Source organism: Prunus mume, linkage group LG5 (assembly GCF_029339155.1).
Source record: "Prunus mume cultivar Tortuosa linkage group LG5, ASM2933915v1, whole genome shotgun sequence".
Taxonomy (NCBI): Eukaryota; Viridiplantae; Streptophyta; class Magnoliopsida; order Rosales; family Rosaceae; genus Prunus; species Prunus mume.
In genome coordinates this window covers 29337940-29360913 of record NC_142702.1, presented here as the reverse complement: position 1 = coordinate 29360913, position 22974 = coordinate 29337940, and the positions used below count along the sequence as shown (strand labels likewise).

Genomic DNA, 22974 nt, shown 5'->3' with positions numbered 1-22974 from the left:
CACTTCTTCTTCTTCTTCTAGCTACCACGGCATTAATAAAATATTTTCTATATCATCTTAGCTAGCTGCCTTCTTCTGTCATAATGTTTCATATATATGTGTTTTGCTGATTTCTGTGTTGCCTCTTTCTTGTAATTACTTTGCATTGCTCTGAAAAGAAAGGCTCAGCAGCAAATGAAGAGGTTGTTTTTTATCCAAACAATATTAGAATCATAACAATTCATGCATGCTAATGCTGTCAATGTAACTGGCTGGCTGGGAAACGTATTATTAGTTTTACAAATCAAACTACATCATCAACACAAAACGCACAATTAACAAACATCTTTTTAAATTTAGGAAATTGATTGAGAAACAGAAAAAGAAAACATATGGGTTGGTGGGTCCCCTAAAGATGCGGGCTGACCCCACAACTTTGCCATGCATATAGATAGATAGATGGCTATAAAAGCCATACATGTGTTGATCCACAATTCCCTCACCCTTGGGTCTTCCTTTGAGCCATTTTATTGGTCCCTCTCTGTCTCATATTTATTATCATTTTGTTGAGCGCTGAGCTTTTCTCCCTCCTCTTTCTCTCTCTCTCTTTCTCTACGTAACGTAACAAAGAGAGGAGGAGGGGGAGGAGGAAAAAAGGGAGAAAAATGGCAGTGATTAATGCATCGTCATTTGGAGTGGTTGCAATTGTCCTCCTCTTTTTCGCTGTCGTTTTGCCCATGGTTCATGCAACCAGGGTGGCTCCGGCTCCAGCTCCAACAAGCGATGGTAAAGCTTCCTTAAAAAAAATTGCATTGCTCACGTATTTTTCAATTTTTTTGTTTTGTTTTTGTTTTGACATAGCAGTATTCTAAACTATTCTAATGTACGGAGAATGAATCAAAACCGACTACAAGGAAGCAGATACGCTGCCTTAGTCAACTCACCTAACCAACATTCGCATTTCTTTTTGGTGTTTTAATTTGGAAACGAATGGAAAGGTTATGGGGATTGCTTAATGAATTGTTTATGTGTATTTTTGCAGGCACGGCAATAGACCAAGGGGTAGCATACGTTCTAATGGTGCTGGCATTAGTTCTCACATATCTCATCCACTGAATAATCAATCATCTGAGCTATGAGATGCAGAGAACCAGAAGGTACAGGAAGCAACCAGCAGCATACATATATACAAACCATTGCCCACGCTAGGTGTTTTAAATTTAGGGTGGGTGTGATGTGGTATGGGGTAAATTTATTAATTTCGTCAGGTTAATTCTTGTTGAATATTCCAAGTATTGGATAAATCTCATTAATTTAGTACGTACGTTAATTTGGAGGATTCCTTGCTTCCCTTTTCTTGGTTTGATTCTATCAGGAAACACTTCTCTAGTTACTATGTACATTAATTTGGATAATTTCTTGCCTTGCCTTCTCAATTTTAATACATAAACTTGAAATTTAAAAATGGAAATAATGAAATTGAGAAACAAAGCATAGACATTACCAGGATTCGGATTGCTCATTTTTCTCGATGGGCTGAATGAGTGCCACGAAGATTTTTTGGTTTTTTTCTTTTGTCCAAGAAATTCTAGGATTTGACCATGTTTTTTCTTTTCTTTTTTTTTAATTGGAGGGTGGGAGGGAGGAGCGTTCAAGAAGCACAGAACGTTTTGGCCAAATCCTGCTGCAATACTAAAAAAATGACAAAAAGAAATACTATTGCTTTATTTGACACCAAAGAGAACAAGAGGCAGATCATGCAGATTATTCGATATAATCTACCAACTGAGATGTACTCTCAAAAAAAAAAAAACAAGGGAACGACCTAAACGTAACAAAATTTCTCCTCAAAACTGAGCGAGAAAAAGTGAACCAAAATTGGGTGAAAAGAGGTTCAATCCTGCACTTGCAGGCCTAGAAAAAAAATAAAAACATTGTCATCTGGAAAGCTATTGTATCTACAAAAACTTGTAGCTGATCTTCCTTATCAAAATCGTTTCCTTACCCTATGCCAAGTCACTGGACACTGCATCAAAGGGCACCGTGGAAGGATCAAAAAAAGGAGAAGACACGGATCCACCTCTGTCATGAAGTTGAATACCGCTGATGAAGAACATACTTAACGACTTCATAGAAGGAAACCACAATCCCAACAGAAGGGCCTGCACGGCCAACACGAGGACCAACTCCCATGAACAGTCCCTTCAGCCCTCCACCCCTGTCCCAAAGCAAATATCAATATAAGTGCATTACTAGTAAAAGATCTACATGCCCATCACTGAAATTTATGTACTGGAAGGATACCTCCAAATCTCCATTAGTGTTTGCCTTGTTGTCATTTTCAGTGCCCTGACTGGATCGTTCTGATTTTTATTTTCCAAAAGAAAAATGTTCATAAGAACAGAGTACAAATATACAAAGAAGTACAATACCTAAAATACTAAGCGACACTCCATTTCATAAACAAAGTGCAACATGCATGCTAATTCTCCTTTACGTTCATCTAGTTCACTTTCAAAGTTTGGGAAAAGGATCAAACTCTTTCTCTTTTTTTTTTTTTATTTTTCCTTTTATGGGTTATCAAGAGATCGATTCAGAATGGAATAGAGAGAGAAGAAAAATACCTCTATCTGCCTTCGGGTTTTTGCAACATCCAATGGACACGTGGCTGCAGCAGCAAGGCTTCCTGCAACAAAAGCAGCAGAAAAATTTGCTCCAAGGACACTGACTGCATTGGCTTCATCACCAACTAGACCAAGAAGTTTTCTCCTGAGCTGCTCAGACAGAAAAGGAATTGTTATTGAAATAATTGCTGGAAAAAAATAGATGTGGACAAAACAATGATAAAAGGAATAAGTAATCAGAAGAATGAATCCATACGGGCTCAAGGGTTGACCAACAGATTGCTGAGAAGGGAACATCACGAGCAAGTTGTGCTCCCATACCCGTCCACAGGACACGATAGCCTTGCACTGTTAGAACAGAGAGTATATCATAATCGTTTACTTCAAACAAAATTTAATTCTGGATCCAAAACGCCAAACTGCACTGAAAACCATAATGAGGGTGCCTCTACTCCTCAAATCTTAATTTGTGTTCATGGAAGTAATGAGTAGGTGTCCAGCTAAATATCATATAGCAAACCAAAATCTGATTTCCTAATAACTGCTGGGATGCATTTGCTTATTGTGCCGCACAATTTGACTTCTATTAGAATTATGGGAAAATAACATGCATCCACCTTAAATTTACAGAACTCAAAGAACTAATCCAAGGTCAAACCATCAGAAGAATGTACTTACAATTCTGAACGTTACTAGTGGTCTTGACATGAGACAGGACACCAAATAAAGTCTTCAAAACACCAGGAGGCTTCCTACCATTTTGTATGACTTTGAATGCCTATTAACATTTTCAAAAACAATTAAATTAAATAAATAAAAATAAGAACCTCCACGCCTCTGCTCTCAGAGCCTGTCAAGTGTGTAACTTGCCAAAATAACATAACCTACCAAACATATCTTACACAACATCTAAAATCAATTTAAACCATCAAAACATAACAAAATTAACCATAAAATTAATTTTTAAACCTCTAAACTACCTGCATGCGAGTTCTAGCAAGTTCAATAGGATAGCAAGTTGCACAAGCTAACGAGCGTGCCAAGGAGCCAGCAACTAAAGGGACATAAGCAGTCGTACTTGGAGCATTATGGACAGTGAATTCCTCTAACCAGTTGCGAAATATGTCATAGCATGGTAGGTAAATCCCCACCTGATCAACAAAAAGGGGAGTCACGTAAATGAAAGAGCAATCGCATGCCCCAGCAAAAACCAAACTAAGACCTGAGCAGAATTAGAAGCTTACTGTTGGAACAGCCAAGGCTAATCCTGCATTTGTGCCTCTCCATAGCCTTGAAAATCCTTCCTGTGATATCACACTCCAAAATCAAAATGATAGACAAACACCTATTGCATCGGTAGACAGCATAATGTAGAGGAGCACATGTTTTCACTAACTAACCATGGCAATGTTATACATAGATAAGCACCATGCATACATTTCATGCTTTAAGAACAGGAAACTAACAAAGCAATATAATCATGAAATAAACAAGTAGGTGCATGCTTGTAACTACAGTTTTCATTTTCATGAACATTTGGCATAGTATACACTTAAAACGGCAAGAAAACCGACCAACCTGTCGAATGATTTTGTAGAAGACATCCAATGTGCCTTTGTATTTAAAACAATCAGGAGGACATATTGATACAGTACCCTGAATTCCAGCATGCGTGCACGATGGTGAACACCTTAGATCTGCAAACAACTGAGCATACATAAAATAAAACAAAATTAATGGCCCACACACTGGCAGAGATCAACATTAAGCCAAAACGACCAGTAAAGAACCTTCCTGATTGTGAAGGGATACATTTATCAAACATATATAGCATATAATTCAAAAGCTAGCAACATATGAAGGTACCCAAAAACACAGCCACTTGTCTACACCATAAAGTATTAGTGAAAAAATGTTGAAGCATAATATTTCCCTGAAACCAACAGAAAGAAGAAGAAAAATCCAAGCAGAGACAATGTAACTCCCCACGTCTCAGCCTCTCAGGCAGATAATGCATCCATGTAACTCCCCATGCTCCTAATCCCACTCAAAGTTCTAACTGTGAGCTACTTACAGAAACCAACCAATTTTAACTAATCATGTCTAGACATTAATGCAATAATCAACACAACTTATCACATGACTCAGTAGTATGGTCTATCAACCACCCTAGGCGGTGTATGTATCACACATTCTCATTTCCGTTTATAGCAATCCCATGTAGGCTTCCATGATATGTAACAACATAAGCAGCCTCAACAAAGGTTAAAGAATCCAATCCTCTACAACAGAAAAAAAAAAGGACAGAGAAGTATCGCATTCATACCATGCTTGGCCCAAAATATGCCATCCGACTTGTGACATTACTTAGTGGATGAGAGTAAGGAACTCCAGCTGCCTGAGCTTGCAACCTTGTCTGTAATAAGATAGAAATACAAGAACATTTTCTCAGTGCATGCTTCCAATCGGCAGCTTTCATATAAACGTTTGCTAAATACAATAAAATGCATCATATTAATAGCAACTAAGAGAGATAAAATGCACACCAAGGAGATCAACCAAGATATTCATCATAAGAGCCCTTCTCAATTTTGGTAGATTCCAAGTCCCATTTGACCGAAATATCTAAACTTCAAACGCTTTCAGTTTTTCCCTAATGCCGGTTTAATTTTACTTTTCCTCTCTCTCTCACTTCGTCGGAAACCAAACAGAGCACTACTAGAAACAAAAGCACGTACCTTGACGACGTCGAGAGGATTGACGATAATTGCGGATAAAAAAGCGGCACCGGCTGCCGACAAAGCTCGCTCGGCAACGCCCAATTGCCCGTCGGACGTGTTATTGTAGCTTGAACTGGGAGGCTGTGCGGCAGAGAATTCCACCCCATCTCTATCCGTAGTTGTCGATTCCGGACTCGACAAATCTCTACCGTCAATCCCAACTCGTGGGTTTGCTCCGTGCTCATCCATGGATTTTGGGCTCGCTCCAACTCCACCATCTTGTCCGCGCCTCTCTCTCTCAATCTCTGATCAATTGCAATCTGACAAAATTTATTTTCTTTATCTTTTTTAAAATAAAAAATTGGAAACAAAAGAACATGAAATAAAAAATAAAAAAAAATTTGTTTTCAAAATTGCTTGGAGAAGGAGGAAAGGCTGACCATAAACTAAGGCGGGCTACAGGAGAGGAAAGGGGAAGAAGCGTATCAGCTTCGTGTCCTTTGTGAGGGCCACGTTTGTTAGCCTTTCTGAAAGCGACTCTTTTTGGTGGTAAACCTACTGGTGAAACAAACCTGATTATATACTCACTAAAATTACAACTTAAAAAAATTAAAAAAAATTAAAAAAGCTCATGAAACTTCGGGAAAGGAAGGAGTGTAATATTTTATTTTATTTTATTTTTATATTTCTTTACACTGGTGAGTTTGAAATTTTAACTTTGCCTGATTTGATTTTGGTGGAAACAAACAGGGCCTTATTTCTTGTTTGGGAGCCGTTGCTCAACTTCTTCTAGGGCTTTCTATTGTGCGTGCGACGTGGCGCGACTCTCGGCGTGGAGTAACACCGATCAAGCAAAGTTACATTTTTCTTTCCAAATTATTAGAATTTTGGCTTTCTTTTTCTTGGACCATAAGTCAATCTTTCCATTTTATTATTTTTCATCCAATACATAGATTTTGATTACCTGGAAACTAAAAAAGTTGAACCATATAAATCAAATTTAAAAATATTTCATTAATAAATTGTTATTCACACCCCCAAAATAATAATATTTAACTCCTTATTCTTTATTTTTTTTTATTAAGAATGAGCGTAGAATAACTTTTTTGAGTGACGATAAAATCTCATAATATATATTTTATACACACATAAATAGTCAAAATTATCCCAAATTAATCTAATTTACGGAAAATGGAGACTCGAACTTAGGTGTAAGACGTCGAACTCACTGCTATGGCTAAGTCTAACTCACATCTGCAAAGCTCATAATATATCAATAACATAAACAAGTACAAAAATATCAGATTTTCCTTTTTAAACCCATCAAGTCATATTGATTATGACCCTTTCTTCTTTGAGGATTATGACCTTGTTCTTTTTTTTTTTTTTGGGACGAAAGGATTATGACCTTGTTTTTTAACGAAAGATGCACAGCATATATTTATTCGACCAAATTAACCAACGACAATGTGCATACAATACAAAACTGTCAACCCACATAATTTTCAAGAATGCCAATTTCTCGGACAGAGACAAGCAAACACCCAGCTAGCTAGTGTAATTTCAAGACCATGCCAAATTGCCAATGCAGAATTCCAATATTAAATACTTAAAATGAAAGCAAAATGACAAGCCACTGAAAACCATTCCATTACTCTATAGATTGGACCAACAACAAACCCCAAACATTGATGGGTTTGTCTACGTTGTTGAAGATAAATTTCATCTCCTTGGATGCCATGCCACAACCAGCCAATAACTTCGATCTCCCAAATAATATGTTACCATTAATTGTAAAAGAAAATATAAGGAAATATATATGTTAATCCATTACATTTGAGCTTACAACATGGCGATTAATTTATTAAAATTAAACCATAATCTCAATTAGAATAAACCCTTAATTATGAATTACAATAATGTAAGCATAAAAGCATATGTGTAGAATATCCTTGATACGTACCCTTTGTGATTTCTTGTAGTTCTCTCACAGCCTAGGTCTAAACGTCCGTCATTGTAATACTTAGCCATCCCATAACAATCATTAATAATTCCTACTAATTATATTTCCCTATATAATCATGATGATCATCTAGTCCTACACCAGCAGCAACCTTAACCATCTGAGGCAGCACCAGCAACTTAATTACGAAAATGGCCCTAGCCGTGCTGAATGCACTGGACTCAGCTCGGACGCAATGGTACCATGTAACCGCCATTGTCATCGCGGGCATGGGCTTCTTCACCGACGCCTACGACCTCTTCTGCATCTCCACCGTCTCTAAGCTTCTCGGCCGCCTTTACTACTTCAACCCTGACTCAAAAGTGCCCGGAAAGCTCCCTAAGCATGTCAACAACATCGTGATCGGCGTGGCCCTAGTAGGCACCCTATCGGGCCAACTCGTGTTCGGGTGGCTCGGTGACAAGCTAGGCCGCAAGAAGGTTTACGGGGTCACCCTCATCATGATGGTCATTTGCGCCATTTGCTCAGGCCTGTCGTTTGGCTCCTCAGCACCCGCTGTGATGACCACCTTGTGTTTCTTCAGGTTTTGGCTAGGGTTTGGGATCGGCGGAGACTATCCCCTTTCCGCCACTATTATGTCCGAATACGCCAACAAAATGACACGTGGCGCGTTCATAGCGGCGGTGTTCGCAATGCAAGGTGTGGGGATCATTTTTGCAGGGCTGGTTTCGATGGTCTTGTCGAGAATCTTCCTGAGCTATTACCCGGCACCGGCGTTCCAAGACAGCCCTACGGATTATTCGCACGTGTTGTCAACGCAGCCGCAGGCAGACTATCTGTGGCGGATTGTGCTCATGATTGGGGCGTTGCCGGCAATCGTGACTTACTACTGGCGGATGAAAATGCCCGAAACAGGTCGATACACCGCCTTGATTGAAGGAAACGCCAAGCAAGCAGCCGCGGACATGGGGAAGGTTTTGGATATCGAAATCCAAGCTGAACAAGATAAGTTGGCACAATTCAAGGCTGCCAATGAGTACCCATTATTATCCATGGAGTTCTATAGGCGCCACGGACGTCACCTAATAGGTATATTTTCAAATTGATATGTTTTTAAAATTTTATAGAATCGATAATTTACTTTAAAATTAATCTAACATACGGGAAGAGAAATTCAAACTTTAATGCAAATGAACGAAAAATTATAGAATACTACAGTAATATGGTCACGTGGTACATTTTGTAGATATGTTATAATATGTTGGACTACATGGTTTTACCCCAGATTAATATTAATAAATATTCACTTATATTATAACATGTATATAAGATTTATCACGTGACCGTAATACCATAATATTCTATAATCACTCCAAAGGACTGATTGCCTGACCTAAACTGATATATTAGATATAACATATTTTGAATATTTTTTTAGTACTCCGGATATTTTGTCCATATTATTCATGTATTAATTCTCAAACCCAGGTACAACGACCACTTGGTTCTTGTTGGATATCGCCTTTTACAGCCAAAACCTAACGCAAAAGGACATTTTCCCGGTAATGGGTTTGACACAAAAGGATGTTGAGGTTAACGCTCTGCAAGAAATGTTCGAGACCTCGCGAGCCATGTTTGTGATTGCGTTCTTCGGCACTTTCCCTGGTTACTGGTTCACCGTCTTCTTCATCGAGAAACTCGGGAGGTTCAAGATCCAACTTATGGGGTTCTTCATGATGTCTTTCTTCATGTTGATCATAGGCATCAAATATGACTATCTCACAACCAACAAGTACATGTTTGCAACCTTGTATGGTCTCACCTTTTTCTTTGCCAACTTTGGCCCAAACAGCACCACTTTTGTTCTTCCGGCTGAGTTGTTCCCTACCAGGGTCAGATCCACGTGTCACGCGTTGAGTGCGGCGGCTGGAAAGGCCGGTGCCATGGTGGGTGCGTTTGGGGTGCAGAACTATACTACGGGTAAAGGAACGAAAGATATCCAGAAGGCTATGTTCTTCTTGGCTTTTACGAACATGCTAGGGTTTTGTTTCACGTTCTTGGTCACTGAGACTAAAGGCAGGTCGTTGGAGGAGATCTCCGGTGAGGATGGCGGTGGCGAAACAACTGGAACACAGATGACTGGTACCAATTCATCATCAGTGACTAGGTAGTTAATTAACAAGGTTTAATTAGCAAAGCCGATCAATTAAATAAGTATTTACTATTTGGTTATGATATAAATATATATATCAATAAATGAGCTCGATGGAGCAAATTTAGGGTCATTTGCTCAGAAGCATGCCCTATAGGCACAAATAAGAGCTGCCATGTGTTGTGAACTTCCAAGTGAAAGAAAGTTTGAGTGGGGGTGAGGTTTTTATATTGTTTATTTTCCTTCTTTCATGTATTTCTCAATGTAACATATAGAGTGAAGTGAAAATTAAGATGTTCGTATATGTTTGTTTGCTACACCCACACAGTCATTATTAAAGAATCGATCTTATTTTAGGCCACTACTTTTCCTCAGTTACGAAAACATATGTTATTATATATACCTAATGAAAAGATCCATTGTGTGATCGCAATACACAAACTCCTCACTACATCCCGCAAATTGATTGATTAATTAATATTCGAAAACTTACCATTGTAATAACTTAACAGAAACTATCTTGTTTATAAATATTACAATCCACTTTTCTGTTGAATTTAAATTAAAAGGCCCGTGCAAAGGACCCATTAGTATAGTGATTTTGAGTAATTGCTTATTCATGAAAAGTTATGGATTGAGTCATAACATTCGTATAATGTGTGTGAGTTTAGTATATTACTGCCTCTTTCAAAAAAAATGAAATGCGGAAAAACTCACACACACCCACACTAGTACTGTGGGGGTTTGAACCACTTGAGAACAATAGCACACCAAATAAATGGGTCATTCCAACTATCACCCTATTAATAAAAAAAAATATAATTATCAAACAACCCCAAAGCCTTTGGGCCAAAGGAAACATATGTTAGAAGTGTGACATAGAGCACGAAAAATTAGCTAAAATGGACGGCTTAGATTGTCCGTTGATTTACGCATCTCATTTGAATAAAAGAGCGGTGTGTGTACTGTATCAGCGCACTTTATTCGTTGCAGGCGCTACATCAACTCCCACGTGTCGCACTTTACCCGTGACACCTAAGAAACCCGAACCGTCTCAGCAGGACCACACTCTCTGAAAATTGAAGCCCTAGAAATTAGTCTCTTCTCCCCCAAATTTCCCTCCATGAAATGGGACATGGAAATCGAAGATATTGAGGCGGTGCTCGAGAAGATTTGGGACCTGCACGATAAGATCAGCGACGCCATCCACTCAATTTCGAGAGCTCACTTCCTCAGCTCTGTCAATGCCCTGAGAAGTTCCGACAAGAAGAGGCCGCACGCCAACGACGTCGCCGTTGATGAGAACCGAACCGGCTACGTCTACGTGAAGGAATTCCGACACGACCACGACGATGACTCGGTGATTCGGGAGGCCAAGAGCCTCAATGCGATTCGGACCGCGCTTGAGAACCTGGAGGACCAGCTCGAGTTTTTCCATGTAAGTTCATGGCTTTCTAGGGCTTGTCTTGTTAATTTCTGTTTGCTTACTTGAAAACCGTAGGAAAATAGAAGAATAAGCGACGAAATGTTTGATTGCGTCTAGTCGTTTGAGCTGTATTAATTATAGAAATTAGACAAGTGGATTTAAAGATATTTGTTAGCTTTTTTGGTGGTGGTGCGTGTAATTTGATTAGTTTCTGTTTGGTTGCCGGGAAAATGAAAGAGATGAAAAATTAGTAAGCAAAATTAATGTGTAATATATGGTTTATGCCGTTGCAGTATCCGAAATTCTGTACTAAGTAGCTAAGTGCTTATGTAGTATGAAAACTGTTCAGCTTGGGTTCCTTCTTTCTATAGAATATAAATTTGTGCATAGAGCAATAAAAAGCAGAACACTAGTGCAGAGGCAAATGTAATTCCAAATGTGATCGGTGGACATTAGAGACACGTAGGTTTGTTAATGGTTTCCGTAGAGCAAAAGAGATTATGATAAGTAAGGGATAAAAAAAATGGTGATGAAGATTGCTGACCATTAGGTGGCTTCTCTGTTACATTGTACATGAGTAGGAAGTTTTCATAGGACACACCTGTTGCATTACCTATAGAGTGCTTAAGGTCAAGTGGTTGGGGATTAGTCCTTAACTTCAATTTTGAAAACCATGATTTGAAGTTATATTGTGACTTTGTTGTGTATTGCTGAAAGTTGCATAGCTCTTAAAGGACGAAATACTCTGTTTCTGTAACTGCTGCGTGGTTTTGCTTGTGAAACTCTCTGTTTGGATTGCACTTTGATATTCCGCATCTTACCAGCTCAGGCATACTTATATCAATTTGTTTTCTTGTCTAGACTGTGCAGGTGCAGCAGCGGGCTGAGAGAGATGCTGCAATTGCACGGTTAGAGCAAAGCCGTAAGGTTTTAGCAATGAGATTGTCTGAACACCATGGTAAGAAATACCAAGTTATTGAAGAAGCTCTTGCCTTTGTGGGAGATGTCTGTGATGCAAGTCGCTTCGTTTCACCTGAAAATCTTTATGGTCCTCCAATCAGTCCTTCTGCTGAGAAATTGGAAGCCTGTGAAGGGAAGAGGTCAAATATTATAATCAAAGTTCTCATTTCAAGTATCAATTTTGCTAAGAAATCCCTTAAATTGGATAATATGGGTGGAATACTTGGCAATGCTGGTTTGGTGGCAGTTAGCATGATTGCATTGGTGCATCTGAATCAAGTAGCTATGAGGGAGCATCCACAGAAGCTGGAAGAAAACAGAAATGCTAGAAAAACTTCCCGGGTAGAGGGGACTTCGTCGACTGGTCGATTCAGCAACTTGGATGTGCTATTGGCTAGGGGTTAGCTCAGTAGTCTTAAATTTCTGTAGCACAGAATTAAATGGTAGGTAACCAAACTGTTGGTATAGTTGTATTTCATCCCACGGAAAGTTTGCAGAATTTGGCAAAGAGGTTTGGTAATGAGTAATCCCGTAGGTTGTTCTTTTTCAAACTACAGTAGAGGCATAAAGCTACCTCTCCTCCTTTAGGCTATGGGCGAAGGCTTGGTAAACATATACCCGTAGATGTTTTTTTTAACAGCTTGTTTGGCTTCCTTCCTTTTGTCATTTGAAATTCTTTTGTGTATATTAAGCACTCTGATATCTACAGATTGTTGATATAGCAACTTCGGCCCGTCTCTGATTGTGTAGGCAATGGACCTACATATATGAGTTGGCCCAATTTGTAGAACCCACTTAAACTACCAGCCTTGCTCCCAAAACTAACAATGCGAGCTCCAACTTTAAGCAATCCTACTACGAGGCGAGAAGCCATTTCTCAAGTCAAAGAGCAAACTAGTTAGGGATTGAAACCAGGAGGTAACCAATGACGTCATTAAGTCAAAACCTCAAAACTCAACAACCCAATTTCTGGAAAACCCACTTGCATTGCAATTTGCATGCGTCATAACCGGAGAAACTCTGATAACCGAGGACCCATTTACATGGGCCAGCCCTCAAGACTTTAGACGCCTAAAAGGCAACAAATTGACAACAAAGATTTTGCAGGAGCCAACCCCTGTAAGACTTTGGAGGAGCCTCATCGTCACTTTAAAGGCAACAATAAAGCCCTTAATTCTGATTTCGGTCAACCCAATTTGAACACACATTATTTCTAACGATATCTTTTTCTAAGCCTTGCTGACCATGCCGCAGCAACATACCACATGCAACTTGCGAGAAACAAGCAAAGCAAACCCAATTGTGTATTTAGAGTTAGACCAACCTTAGTGGATTGGTTGTCAATGTTCGGTGTGACTCATGTTTGATTGGAACCAAATTCAGATTGAATAATATATGATGGGGGGATAATTTCAAATTAACAGAAGGAATAATGTCGGAAAGCAATTTGCTCTATTCTTTAGGCTTTTTGGGGTGTTGGTCTTTGCCAAAACCAAAAAAGTTTAAAGGGTTTGAACACATAATTAGCCTCATAATTTGCAGCTGTGTGTAAACACTTTCTTGGACTTCCTATTGGATTGGATGCGTGCATCACTCAAAAGCTCATGTAATGTAACAAACAGAAACAGAAGACAGGGTGAAAACATCCTTCCCAACTTTTCTTCCTCCTTTCGTGATCTCAAATTGACAACAAAGATTTTGTGTCCTCTTCGGTAGAGAATGTCAACCAAACGAGGCACCAGGTCAACTCGAAAATACAAAAGGAAATTGCATTTATAAGAATTTTAGTAAAAGTGGAAACATAACCTCAATCAAATTTGTCTTTAAATGGTTTGAAATGCTAAGTAAACTATCAGAAAAAGATATTCATCTTTTGGGAACGATTCAAACACAATCTATTTTGCACAATTTACTGGTTATGTTTTGTGTATTTCTCGTTATAATAAAGTGAACCAGCTGATTGTCGACATTAATAAAGTTGTTGCACTAGGTGTTATTTTCTTCATTTTTCTCCCTCTCAAATGCAGATGTCGTGTCATTTTTACACAGATACACACGTGAAGGCATGCACTCACACGTTTATTATAACAATTAAAACATATCGTCAAGAGCGGAATTTTGAGTACATATAATTCCGGCATCATATGTACTCACATCCCGCAACAATCCTGCTCCGTATATCTTTATATGTAGAGACCTCTGGATTGCTAAAATACACTTACAACAAGTGCATGCCAAAATTTTCTTTTCAATTTCTCAAAACCCAATGAACCTTTTGGGAAAGAATGATTGGAGGAGTGTCGTGGGAGGGACAATAATATTAGATTGGGAATTTAACAATATTGAAGAATATATATATATATATACTCCAACTCATTGTATTATATTACATAAATTACAAGAATAGAATACAGAAAAGACATTGCTTTGATTTCAAGTTTAATGAGTACTATAGAGAGAGAGACTGTCAAAATCAAATCTTGTCCATATAGAACATGGTCCATATTCAAGAAAATTCTCCGCTATATGCACAGGAAGAAATGTCACACATTCTCTCCGTCCCACGAGGCCATAACTCGATTCACCATCGCTGTCGGTAGGTGAAATTGAGTAGCGTCTTCCTCTGGTGGGGTCCATGAGGTGGCGCCGGTGCCACGTGTCCCATGATAAGCACTGCTGACTGCTCCTGGAGTTTGCCACGTGTGCATAGAGATGGGAGACAGTTGCAAATTTGGGAGGTGGCAGAGCAGAGGCCCCATATATATTTTCACGTGTTACCCACCCCATTTGTCTTCTTGGCCCATGGTCCCTCCGGACTTGTTTAATTTTTATTAAAATAATATAAAAATTAAGATTAAAATTTGTTATAAAAAAGAAAAAAGAAAAAAAAGAAGGAAAGCGTTTATAGTGTTAGATAGATTGGACGGTTGCCGTACATGAGAACGTGAGCGATGCGAGGTCGACCATGATTCGTCAACCTTCAACTAAAAAGTCATCATTCTCATTAATTAAGCACGATTTGGTGGAGCATCTCCTAATCACTTTAGGACTCAACTGTTTCAAGTTTGATGACCCATCAATAAAACTTCAAGTGTAAAGGTAATTGCTCGTAATTACTTGAGTTACGACTTCTTCGTAAGATATTTGAAACTATTGAATATGAAACTGTAAGACATATTCCAGTTAATGCATGTGGTAGCATTAATGTAGCCCCGAAAAGAAGAAGGAGCAAAAAAAAAAGATTTATAGAGTGGGCGAAGCATGAGAATTGGCTGCGGGCAGCTGCTGCTGCTCTTCTGAGGCCAAAGTGGTTGGGGACCAGGCAGGAACGGAAGGAAAGAAAAGCAAATGTAGTCTATATCTATATAGAGAGATACAAATTACAATCGGGCTCAGATTGTGCGTTGTCATTGTTCATTAATTTGGTATCCATTCAAAAATTCAACACTTGAAATTCGAAAACAGACACAGTGAAAAGAGAAAGAAGCCCACTTGCAAATTACAGCAAATCAGAGGGGCTTACCCATTAGTAACCATGCATGTAACTTGCAACTAGTCTCTGACATTAGTTATAAAGCCTGCTCTACTTCATTTGCTTTCTCTCTCTCTCTCTCTCTCCTTTGCCTCTACTAATTTCCCCACACCTCCCCCTTCTGGTTAGTTGACAAGTGCCCCCCAAAATCTCTATTTTTAAATACTAGCATAATATTTTATACTTAGAAGTGATACAAGTTGCACTGTAAGAGCTTTGGGACGTATCACAATGGATGGATCGATCCCATTCTAACCAATAAATCAAAACGTCCGTTTATGCGTGCATGAACGACTGTAACTAATTTATATGTACAATATCCATGCCATTGGAGGGGAGACGGTGCGACGGCTTTTAGGTCATGGTGTGCAGGTAATAAGGAAAAGTGTGCCCACCAGCAACCAGGCTCGTCTTGCTATATAAATACTAATGCTTCCACACAGAACAGAACAGTGTACCCAGACAACGTAACAAACAGCAAATTTAGAATTTTAATAATATATATACTCTTTTAAAAAAAAGGAGCCAAAAAATTACTATGCATACGTGTACGTTTTACTGTGGTTTTTCGTGCATGCATCTGCTGTTTTTGAAGATCCTATTCCTATGCGTTAAGAAACAATCTCAATCTGTGACAGTTGTCTTCGGAATCAAAGGTTGACTAGTTAACACATTTTACCCACCAGCTTCTTCTCGTTTGGTTTTTCTCCAGAAATGAAATTTCCATAACCTTTTACCTCTCCTTTCAAATCAAATGACGTCTTTTTCTTCTTTAATAGTTGCCAATTCACAATCTCTGCACAACGCTCCCTTCCCTTGAATTATTCATGAATGATGAACCCTAAAAAGCAAAATAAATATATTACAGAGTAGATGGGGGTACAAGAAGGATAAATAATTAATGATTAATCCCATTCCATCCCTTTAATTAATTAGTTATTATTGGCAGCAACCACCTTCTCTCAATACTGTTGATGGCCGTTGCTGGCACAATTGAAAATTCAGTGGGTATGGAAGAAAAGTTGCTGGACGAATTCAATTTGTAACATAAAGCGTCAGTTTGTGTTATGCGTTTTGGTTAAAGTTGTCAGCACACCATCACCAACTTGCACGATGCATAATATATGCCACTTTCCCACTTTTGACCTAACCATGTTTTCATTATTTTGTATGTCAAACACACACACACACACACAGAGACAGTAATTTAAGAACATAGATACGTATCATCAGCATCTCACGTGAAAAAAAACAACACGATCATGAAAGAAACTACTGAGACCAGAAAAAAGATAATGTTTTTATTTTTATTTTTTATGGTGTGGTAATTTTCAAAGACTAGTTTGCAATCATTTTGTGATGATTGAGAGAGAATGCATGCTTTGGTTTGGTGGTATATTAAACTTTTCTGATTTTTTTTTTATATTTTCCAAACATTCTCATTTATAAAAGCTCCGTTTAGACGGTGAATAAAGGCTCCGTCTCTGATTAAATTGTACAACAACACACTGTTCAAAAATTTGTGTGCTTTGACGGTCGATTATTGAGTTCACTAATTAAATTGTGCACTTATTAGGGAAAGAGAGGATAATAAATGACAAATCAACCAACTTAAAAACACTGAATCCCCGTCGGTCAAGGACATAAATAGAAATAAATCATTTGAAAGACTTTTGCTTTGATTAGCTATAGGCTGTAGGTAAGAGACACCACCTACGACTCTAGACATGTAGAGAAATCTATAGTCTCCAGGTCTTGGTCTCCTTGATAGATCCTGGGACGTCATTTGGGATATTAAAAGTTCCATTCCATGTGACATATTTATATTACAAACAAAAAAACACACACACATTTAACTTTTTTTGTTGCTCTCTCATTATCAGTAAAGATAAGAGAGAAAGCTGTATTAGGAATCATTATTAATGATCATAATGCGTTTACTTACTTACTTAATTAGGGAAACGGTATTGAATGGCATTTCCCTTTTAGATAATATTAGGGAAGATGTGCCAACGAGGAAAAATATAAGAAGAAAGAAAAGCATTCTATATATGCACTCAAAAGTGCAACGTGGAGAAGTCAGCAACACAGCGTATGAAATTGAATGTGAATGATGAATTGTTTTCATGGGTTACACGCCCAAATTGCATGCCATTTTCTTTGATTTTGCACATATTGACCCAGTTCATTTCATTTTCCTTACCAACCGGCAAACGGCTGAAAAAGGACCCATCTCCATCCCTCCATCACCAATCTCACCATTCTCACCAATCTCATCAACTATGATATGAAAAGCAGCAGCCCTCCGTCCGCTGGCTCCATGCATCATGTCCACAGTCTTATGGAGGAGCCCTTTGGATTAGAATAATGGTATACTGGGGCAATGGGTCAACTCAAATCAAATTATATGTTTCTACCTTAAAAAGCTTTTCCTTCCATTCCATGATTTCACACCCGGAAAATCCAATTCTAATCTAATCTGATGTGATGTGATAATTACGGTGCCAATTATGCTGCTACAAAAGTAATTCATTAATTACCACTTTAACATTGCCAATTGCATCAGGGTTTTGGGTAAAATCTCTATATTTATGAGTGGAGATACGTAGGTTATGATTAATTGTCTACTTTTCTTTTTCTTGAGTCTTTCCATTAACATGTAAATATCAACTTATTTGAGACATAATCATGGGGGCTACCTCCTCTTGTTTACTCTCAAGCAACGCAATTACCAGTGTTTGCAAATTGCAAGGGCCACTTAAATAATTAATTTGTGATAAATAGACAGACGAATCTTCTCATAACATTCAATCAACAAGAAGAGTAAATTTCCCCCATAATATTTCTGAAAATGACATCAATATTTCAAATCTTGGTTGCAAAAGATTTACATTTATAGCTAACAAGAGTTGGTTGAATTAGTAAAGATCGTTTTCTTCGCTATAAAGAGGTTTGTGTAAGTTCTCAAAAAAGCCTTGATATGGTAAGCTAAATTCCTAGTTGTACCATCTTGAAGAAAACCAGTCAAAATCAAAAGCAAAAAAACTAAATAATTTTGTACATAAATATTATACTTGACGGGAAGGATGATTTTCCATGCATGCCAAAGTAATGATGCCAGCTCAGCTCTGATTTAAATCCCTCATTAGCCATTAATACATCAAAAAGGCCACATTTATTTTTTGTGAGCTTATGCCTTTCCCCGCATAAAGTTGAATATTTTTTTTAATCTATGTGAATGTGTGACAATAGCCATTATAAATGTTGAAGAAAAAAGAAGAAGAAACAAACAAAAGCTTTGGACTTATTGGAGCTACAAATTCACACCTATTTTGACCCAACCTAACCGGCCACCACCGCAAATCGCGCGACTACTCCTCTCTCTACTCGTGGTTTGGGCAAAAGGAATGCCACAGTGAGTGACTTCAGTAATTAACAAATTTAATTTAATTAATTATACTTACTATAATTGATTAAAACAACGATAAAGTTCAAAGGCAATGACTCCGTTAAAACCAGTATATATTTAAAACATTATATAAATATTTTCATTAATCCGCCAAAATTAATAAATAATTATACACTCGGTGAACCACAAAACTCACACTCAACTAAACTCTCCGTCAAATTTTTTAACGGAGATGTTCAAACGAATAAATAAGTAATTACTAATACTAATACAGCAAAATTAATAATTAAAAAAGATGCCGAAATTTGGTCCGGAAAACAAAAATCTGACCCAGAAATCGGTCAGGCGACGGCGGCAAAACTGTGGCTTCTGACTGGCTCAGGCTCAGTCTCTCAGAGGACAACAAGGGGGTCTGAACCAAACAAAATGTCTTGAAAATAGTCCTCCCCCCCTTGGCACATAGACGACGTCGTCGGTGACAACGACGTGTCGTATGTGTCACGAAACATGTCGCTGAAATTCTCCTTCAGTAAACACTCGGGAAGCGTCGCGGCCGCGGCGGTGGCGTCGTCGTCGAAAAACATCGGCGTATCGAAGAACAAGGGAGAATCCGGAGCTGGGAAGCTGAACACGTCATCCAAGTACGGCAAGTCCAGAGGCAAATAATTACCCAAATCGTCCGATGCGAAATTCGTAACGGTCTCATCTTCACACTCCTGCATCACTTGGTCAAATACCTGAAGCTTTTGCGGCTCATGAGCTTCTTCCATTTTGGGCTGAGTTCTGAAGTGAAGAACTGAGGTAGGAGATGACAGATTGTTGTGAGACTCCGACCCGGAATCGTAACCAGAACCTGACGTCGTTCCGTTGGTGATCTCGACCTCAATAACAGGCTCAGCCTCAGGCTCAACGGGAAGCTCTGGCTTCTCTTCTTCTTTGGGTAGCGGTGAGACGAAATTAGTTAAAGCGTCAGGGCCGCGGAGCTTAATGGCGGCATTATCATAAACCATAGCGGCCTCCTCAGCAGTTTCGAAGGTCCCCAACCACAGCCGTACACGTCGGGCGGGATCTCTAATCTCAGCCGCCCATTTGCCCCAAGGCCGTTGCCGTACGCCGCGGAACTTCCTGCTCCCATTGGTCTGCGAAACGGAGTTTTTCACCGTCCGCCGACTCGCCGGAGGCTCGACGGTCGAGCGTTTGCGGCCGTTGTTGGGGAGGACCAAGGTGTTTCTGAAGTCGGTTTCGATGTTGATTTCGTTGACGTAGTGCTTCACTCTCCGACGCCCAAAAAACTGGTCTTCTTCGCCACTGGAGGAGTCCGTGGCGTCTGGATCGGTCATAGAAATTCGAACGATTCTCGGGATGGATGAAGAGGTAGACTCCGTTGTTGGTTTCTTCCGGGGTTTGGTCAATTTTTTGGTGGTGATTCGGTGCTCAGTGTATTTGATTGGACATAGAATACTAGAGTCCATTTTCAAGTCCAAGATTTGTTCTTTTTTCAGTGGTGGTACGAGAAGGCTCTTTGATTCTCTCTCTATCTTCGCATCGGAAGGAAAAAGAATCAGAGACCCCACAAAGGGCGGCAGAGAATAAAGAGAACCAGTAAGCAAGAAGACTCAAAAACTTAGAGATAAGCAGAGAACAGGGAAGAGCCTTTAACAAAGGCAAGAGGAAAGAGAAAATGAGAAAGTTTCGGAGGGGAAGAATGATGGTAAAAGAGTGGTGAGGAAGGGGGGCTTTAAAGGAGGAAGCAGAAAAGCATAAATGGCAAGTGAGTTAAGCTGCCCAGCCAATTCACTCCTGATTGTAAAACTAGCAAAACAGGAGTTTTTCTTTGATTTCTACGGTGTTTGATACCTGAGGGGGCTCAATCTGGAACCTCTGATCAAATCCCAGCAAAGTGGTGAAGAGTAATCTAACAAGAATATAGCCCGAGAGAGAGTCAAGAGGGAGGTAGGGGTGGAACAAGTATGCGGAATGTTTTGAGAGTTGAGAGAGAGAGAGAGAGAGTGAAGAAGAAGCAAAACGATTTGAATGTTTAGTTTCGGTGACCACCAAAACACTCCATCGCTGTTTTATAGGATCTCAACAGCCGAAATTAGAAAATCCCAAATTACTCTTCTAATATTTTATATATATTTTTTTTATAAAGTAACAAAAAAATATCAGAAGCCGGTTACTGGTTCCGGTCATGACCGTGGAGATATGAGAAACAGATACCATATACGGTCCGCCACATCCCGAGAATACGTCCAGATTGTTACACGTATACATGGTGGGTCCGCGACAAGCTCGGGCCCAATGAGCGAACATCATAAGCTGCTGACTCAGCAAATATCATTTCACTTATGCATCTTGAACTCCGTGAGGCCTGTCACGTGAGGCCCAAGATGCCCGGCCCTGCTACATTCGTCGGTCAAATTGTTTGACCCCTTAAAAGAGTTCAGTTGCTTAATTTACTTACTTACTCTTTTCCGCTCGTGGGTTAATAAGGAAATCATGCGAGGGTATAGTTGTCACTTTGTAGTCCGTTGCAATGGTAACAGTTCAAGTTGTGCTGGCTTGGTAGGTGATTTTAGTGTTTTTTTCATTTTAACCCACTTAAAAAAAATAAATTTACTTTTTAACAGCTGGAGTAACGTGGCGGGCAACTTAGAATTCGCCGCCATTTATAATTGGGGTTTTGTACGTCTCTGGTTTTTTCTGCCTATTTGTTCCCACTACCGAGATATGCTCGCCTTCCAATCTCATCACTTAATTTGTCTACGCTAATTTCTTGCCAAGCAAGTCTTTTCAAAATATAAAAATAAAAATAAAATAAAAAAATTCTTATTAATTTACCAGGAAAAAAAAAAAAAAAATTGTTGGCTGCCAAGTATTTTACCATTTTTACCACTTCATCAGTCTATTTCAGTGGAAGAAATGATGTCCAAGTGTGATTAACTATTCATGTCACCTTTACCACTTAATATTTTTATTTATTTAACATCAAATAAGAAATTTTCTGTGTAATTTCTCTGTCAGCTATTAATTTGGTTTCATTTCTTTGTTTCTAATTTCTTCGTGGCTTCGTAACGGTCATTTGATATTTTGTGCAAATTATTATTGATAATTAAATAATTACCATAACACAATTTATTTGCATTCGAGAAACAAATTCTATAACTGTTTTAGATAATTATAGAATTTGTCTAGTACAGCTATTTCAGACTCTCAAGTGTCAACTTTATTTTGAAATACATAATAATTAAGTAGCCTCGAATTATCACATAAAGCCAAGAAAAGTAATAAATTAAAAAGAAATTGTGGTAAAATGTTATTAACCTTATTTGATCAACGGTAACTAGTGCTGTGGATTACAGTCAAAATTTCACAAATCTCGGTTATAATTTGTCCCTTTAATTACTTGACAAAAACAAACAATGCATTGGTTAGAAATTGTCTAAGGTGAGTCATCTAAGAGCATCCACCATCATGCTCCTTATTTTTTAGTCAAAATTTAGTTTTTTAAAAAAATATACTAAAAAGCTATTTTATGAGCTCCTTATAAAATTTCAACTCCAACCATGCTCCATAATTTCAGGAATCGTAAATGATTTATTTCTTTTTTTAGTTTAACATAAATGCTCCATCTTCATATAAAATAACAATAAAAAATGGTTAGCATGAAATAATTACTTAAAATAGCATTAAACTAAAGCATTATTTAATTACAGGGAGCCACTAAGAGTCCTTTTTCTCTCCTCAGATTTAAGAGCTCCTAAAGGTCTCCCTATTTTAGGTGTTGGATAGAGAGTATGGTTAGATGTATGTTTTCTCACTTCCTCCCTAAAATTTATATAAGGAGGTGGTTTAGGAAGTTCATTATGAATTCTCTAAATAAAAATTAGTTTGACTTTTGGAATTGATGTCCAAATCATATATTCTCTCGAGTTTACAAGATAATATACGAAATTTTGAAAACAGGATGTTTGCTTAATTATAAGGATATCGAAATTGGTTTGATTTTGAAACTCGTGGAAAAACACCAAGTACAAAACATAAATTAGAGTAGTTGACCCCAGCCTGTTGACATTTAATTAACTAATTAACAAAGTCAATTGTCCATTGGTCCATATCTAATCATAATACGTACAACATTTGCAATTGGTTGGCTGGCTACTATTGTCTTCTTCTATATATATGTGTGTGTGTTTAAGGATATGGGCA

At 38.5% G+C, this 22974-nt stretch overlaps 5 protein-coding genes across 7 annotated transcripts; 3 read left to right on the top strand and 2 right to left on the bottom strand.

The window, feature by feature from the left end:
* The first annotated feature begins 498 nt into the window (after positions 1–498).
* Positions 499–1329, top strand: LOC103333672 (arabinogalactan protein 41-like). Its single transcript, XM_089051725.1, has 2 exons — positions 499–765; positions 1022–1329. Exons 1-2 carry the CDS (start codon positions 645–647, stop codon positions 1093–1095), a joined length of 195 nt encoding a protein of 64 aa, XP_088907851.1. The 5' UTR covers positions 499–644; the 3' UTR covers positions 1096–1329.
* A 351-nt stretch (positions 1330–1680) lies between these two features.
* Positions 1681–5748, bottom strand: LOC103333673 (mitochondrial carrier protein MTM1). The gene is given in 11 exon segments (XM_008236564.3): positions 1681–2197; positions 2284–2342; positions 2604–2753; positions 2860–2951; positions 3282–3381; positions 3584–3754; positions 3848–3907; positions 4182–4310; positions 4930–5019; positions 5342–5553; positions 5556–5748. Coding segments are annotated over 11 exon segments (1242 nt in total). The 5' UTR covers positions 5602–5748; the 3' UTR covers positions 1681–2064.
* A 1693-nt stretch (positions 5749–7441) lies between these two features.
* LOC103333674 (low affinity inorganic phosphate transporter 4-like) lies at positions 7442–9651 on the top strand. 2 transcript variants are annotated; one of them, XM_089052522.1, is made up of 2 exons: positions 7442–8371; positions 8771–9651. In XM_089052522.1, the coding sequence occupies exons 1-2, from the start codon at positions 7478–7480 to the stop codon at positions 9455–9457; spliced, it is 1581 nt and encodes a 526-aa protein (XP_088908648.1). In that variant the 5' UTR covers positions 7442–7477; the 3' UTR covers positions 9458–9651. The 2 variants fall into 2 exon arrangements, with proteins under 2 accessions (XP_088908648.1, XP_008234787.1); XM_008236565.2 differs by having other exon boundaries at positions 7442–8375; positions 8775–9651.
* An 834-nt stretch (positions 9652–10485) lies between these two features.
* Positions 10486–12549, top strand: PDV1 (plastid division1). 2 transcript variants are annotated; one of them, XM_016794345.2, is made up of 2 exons: positions 10486–10876; positions 11735–12549. In XM_016794345.2, the coding sequence occupies exons 1-2, from the start codon at positions 10562–10564 to the stop codon at positions 12227–12229; spliced, it is 810 nt and encodes a 269-aa protein (XP_016649831.2). In that variant the 5' UTR covers positions 10486–10561; the 3' UTR covers positions 12230–12549. The 2 variants fall into 2 exon arrangements, with proteins under 2 accessions (XP_016649831.2, XP_008234788.2); XM_008236566.2 differs by having other exon boundaries at positions 10489–10876; positions 11726–12549.
* A 6308-nt stretch (positions 12550–18857) lies between these two features.
* On the bottom strand, positions 18858–20829 carry CRF3 (cytokinin response factor 3). The gene has a single exon (XM_008236567.3). The coding sequence runs from the start codon at positions 20235–20237 to the stop codon at positions 19158–19160; it is 1080 nt and encodes a 359-aa protein (XP_008234789.2). The 5' UTR covers positions 20238–20829; the 3' UTR covers positions 18858–19157.
* Between the last annotated feature and the right edge of the window lie 2145 nt (positions 20830–22974).

Bases quoted from the DNA above. Each gene is read 5' to 3' on its own strand.
- CRF3 (XM_008236567.3), bottom strand. From the start codon at position 20,237: ATGGACTCTAGTATTCTATGTCCAATCAAATACACTGAGCACCGAATC.
- LOC103333672 (XM_089051725.1), top strand. From the start codon at position 645: ATGGCAGTGATTAATGCATCGTCATTTGGAGTGGTTGCAATTGTCCTC. The intron at 766-1,021 runs GTAAAGCTTCCT...GTATTTTTGCAG, and splicing joins TCCAGCTCCAACAAGCGATG to GCACGGCAATAGACCAAGGG.
- LOC103333674 (XM_089052522.1), top strand. From the start codon at position 7,478: ATGGCCCTAGCCGTGCTGAATGCACTGGACTCAGCTCGGACGCAATGG. The intron at 8,372-8,770 runs ATAGGTATATTT...TAATTCTCAAAC, and splicing joins GGCGCCACGGACGTCACCTA to CCAGGTACAACGACCACTTG.
- PDV1 (XM_008236566.2), top strand. From the start codon at position 10,562: ATGAAATGGGACATGGAAATCGAAGATATTGAGGCGGTGCTCGAGAAG. The intron at 10,877-11,725 runs GTAAGTTCATGG...TTTCTTGTCTAG, and splicing joins ACCAGCTCGAGTTTTTCCAT to ACTGTGCAGGTGCAGCAGCG.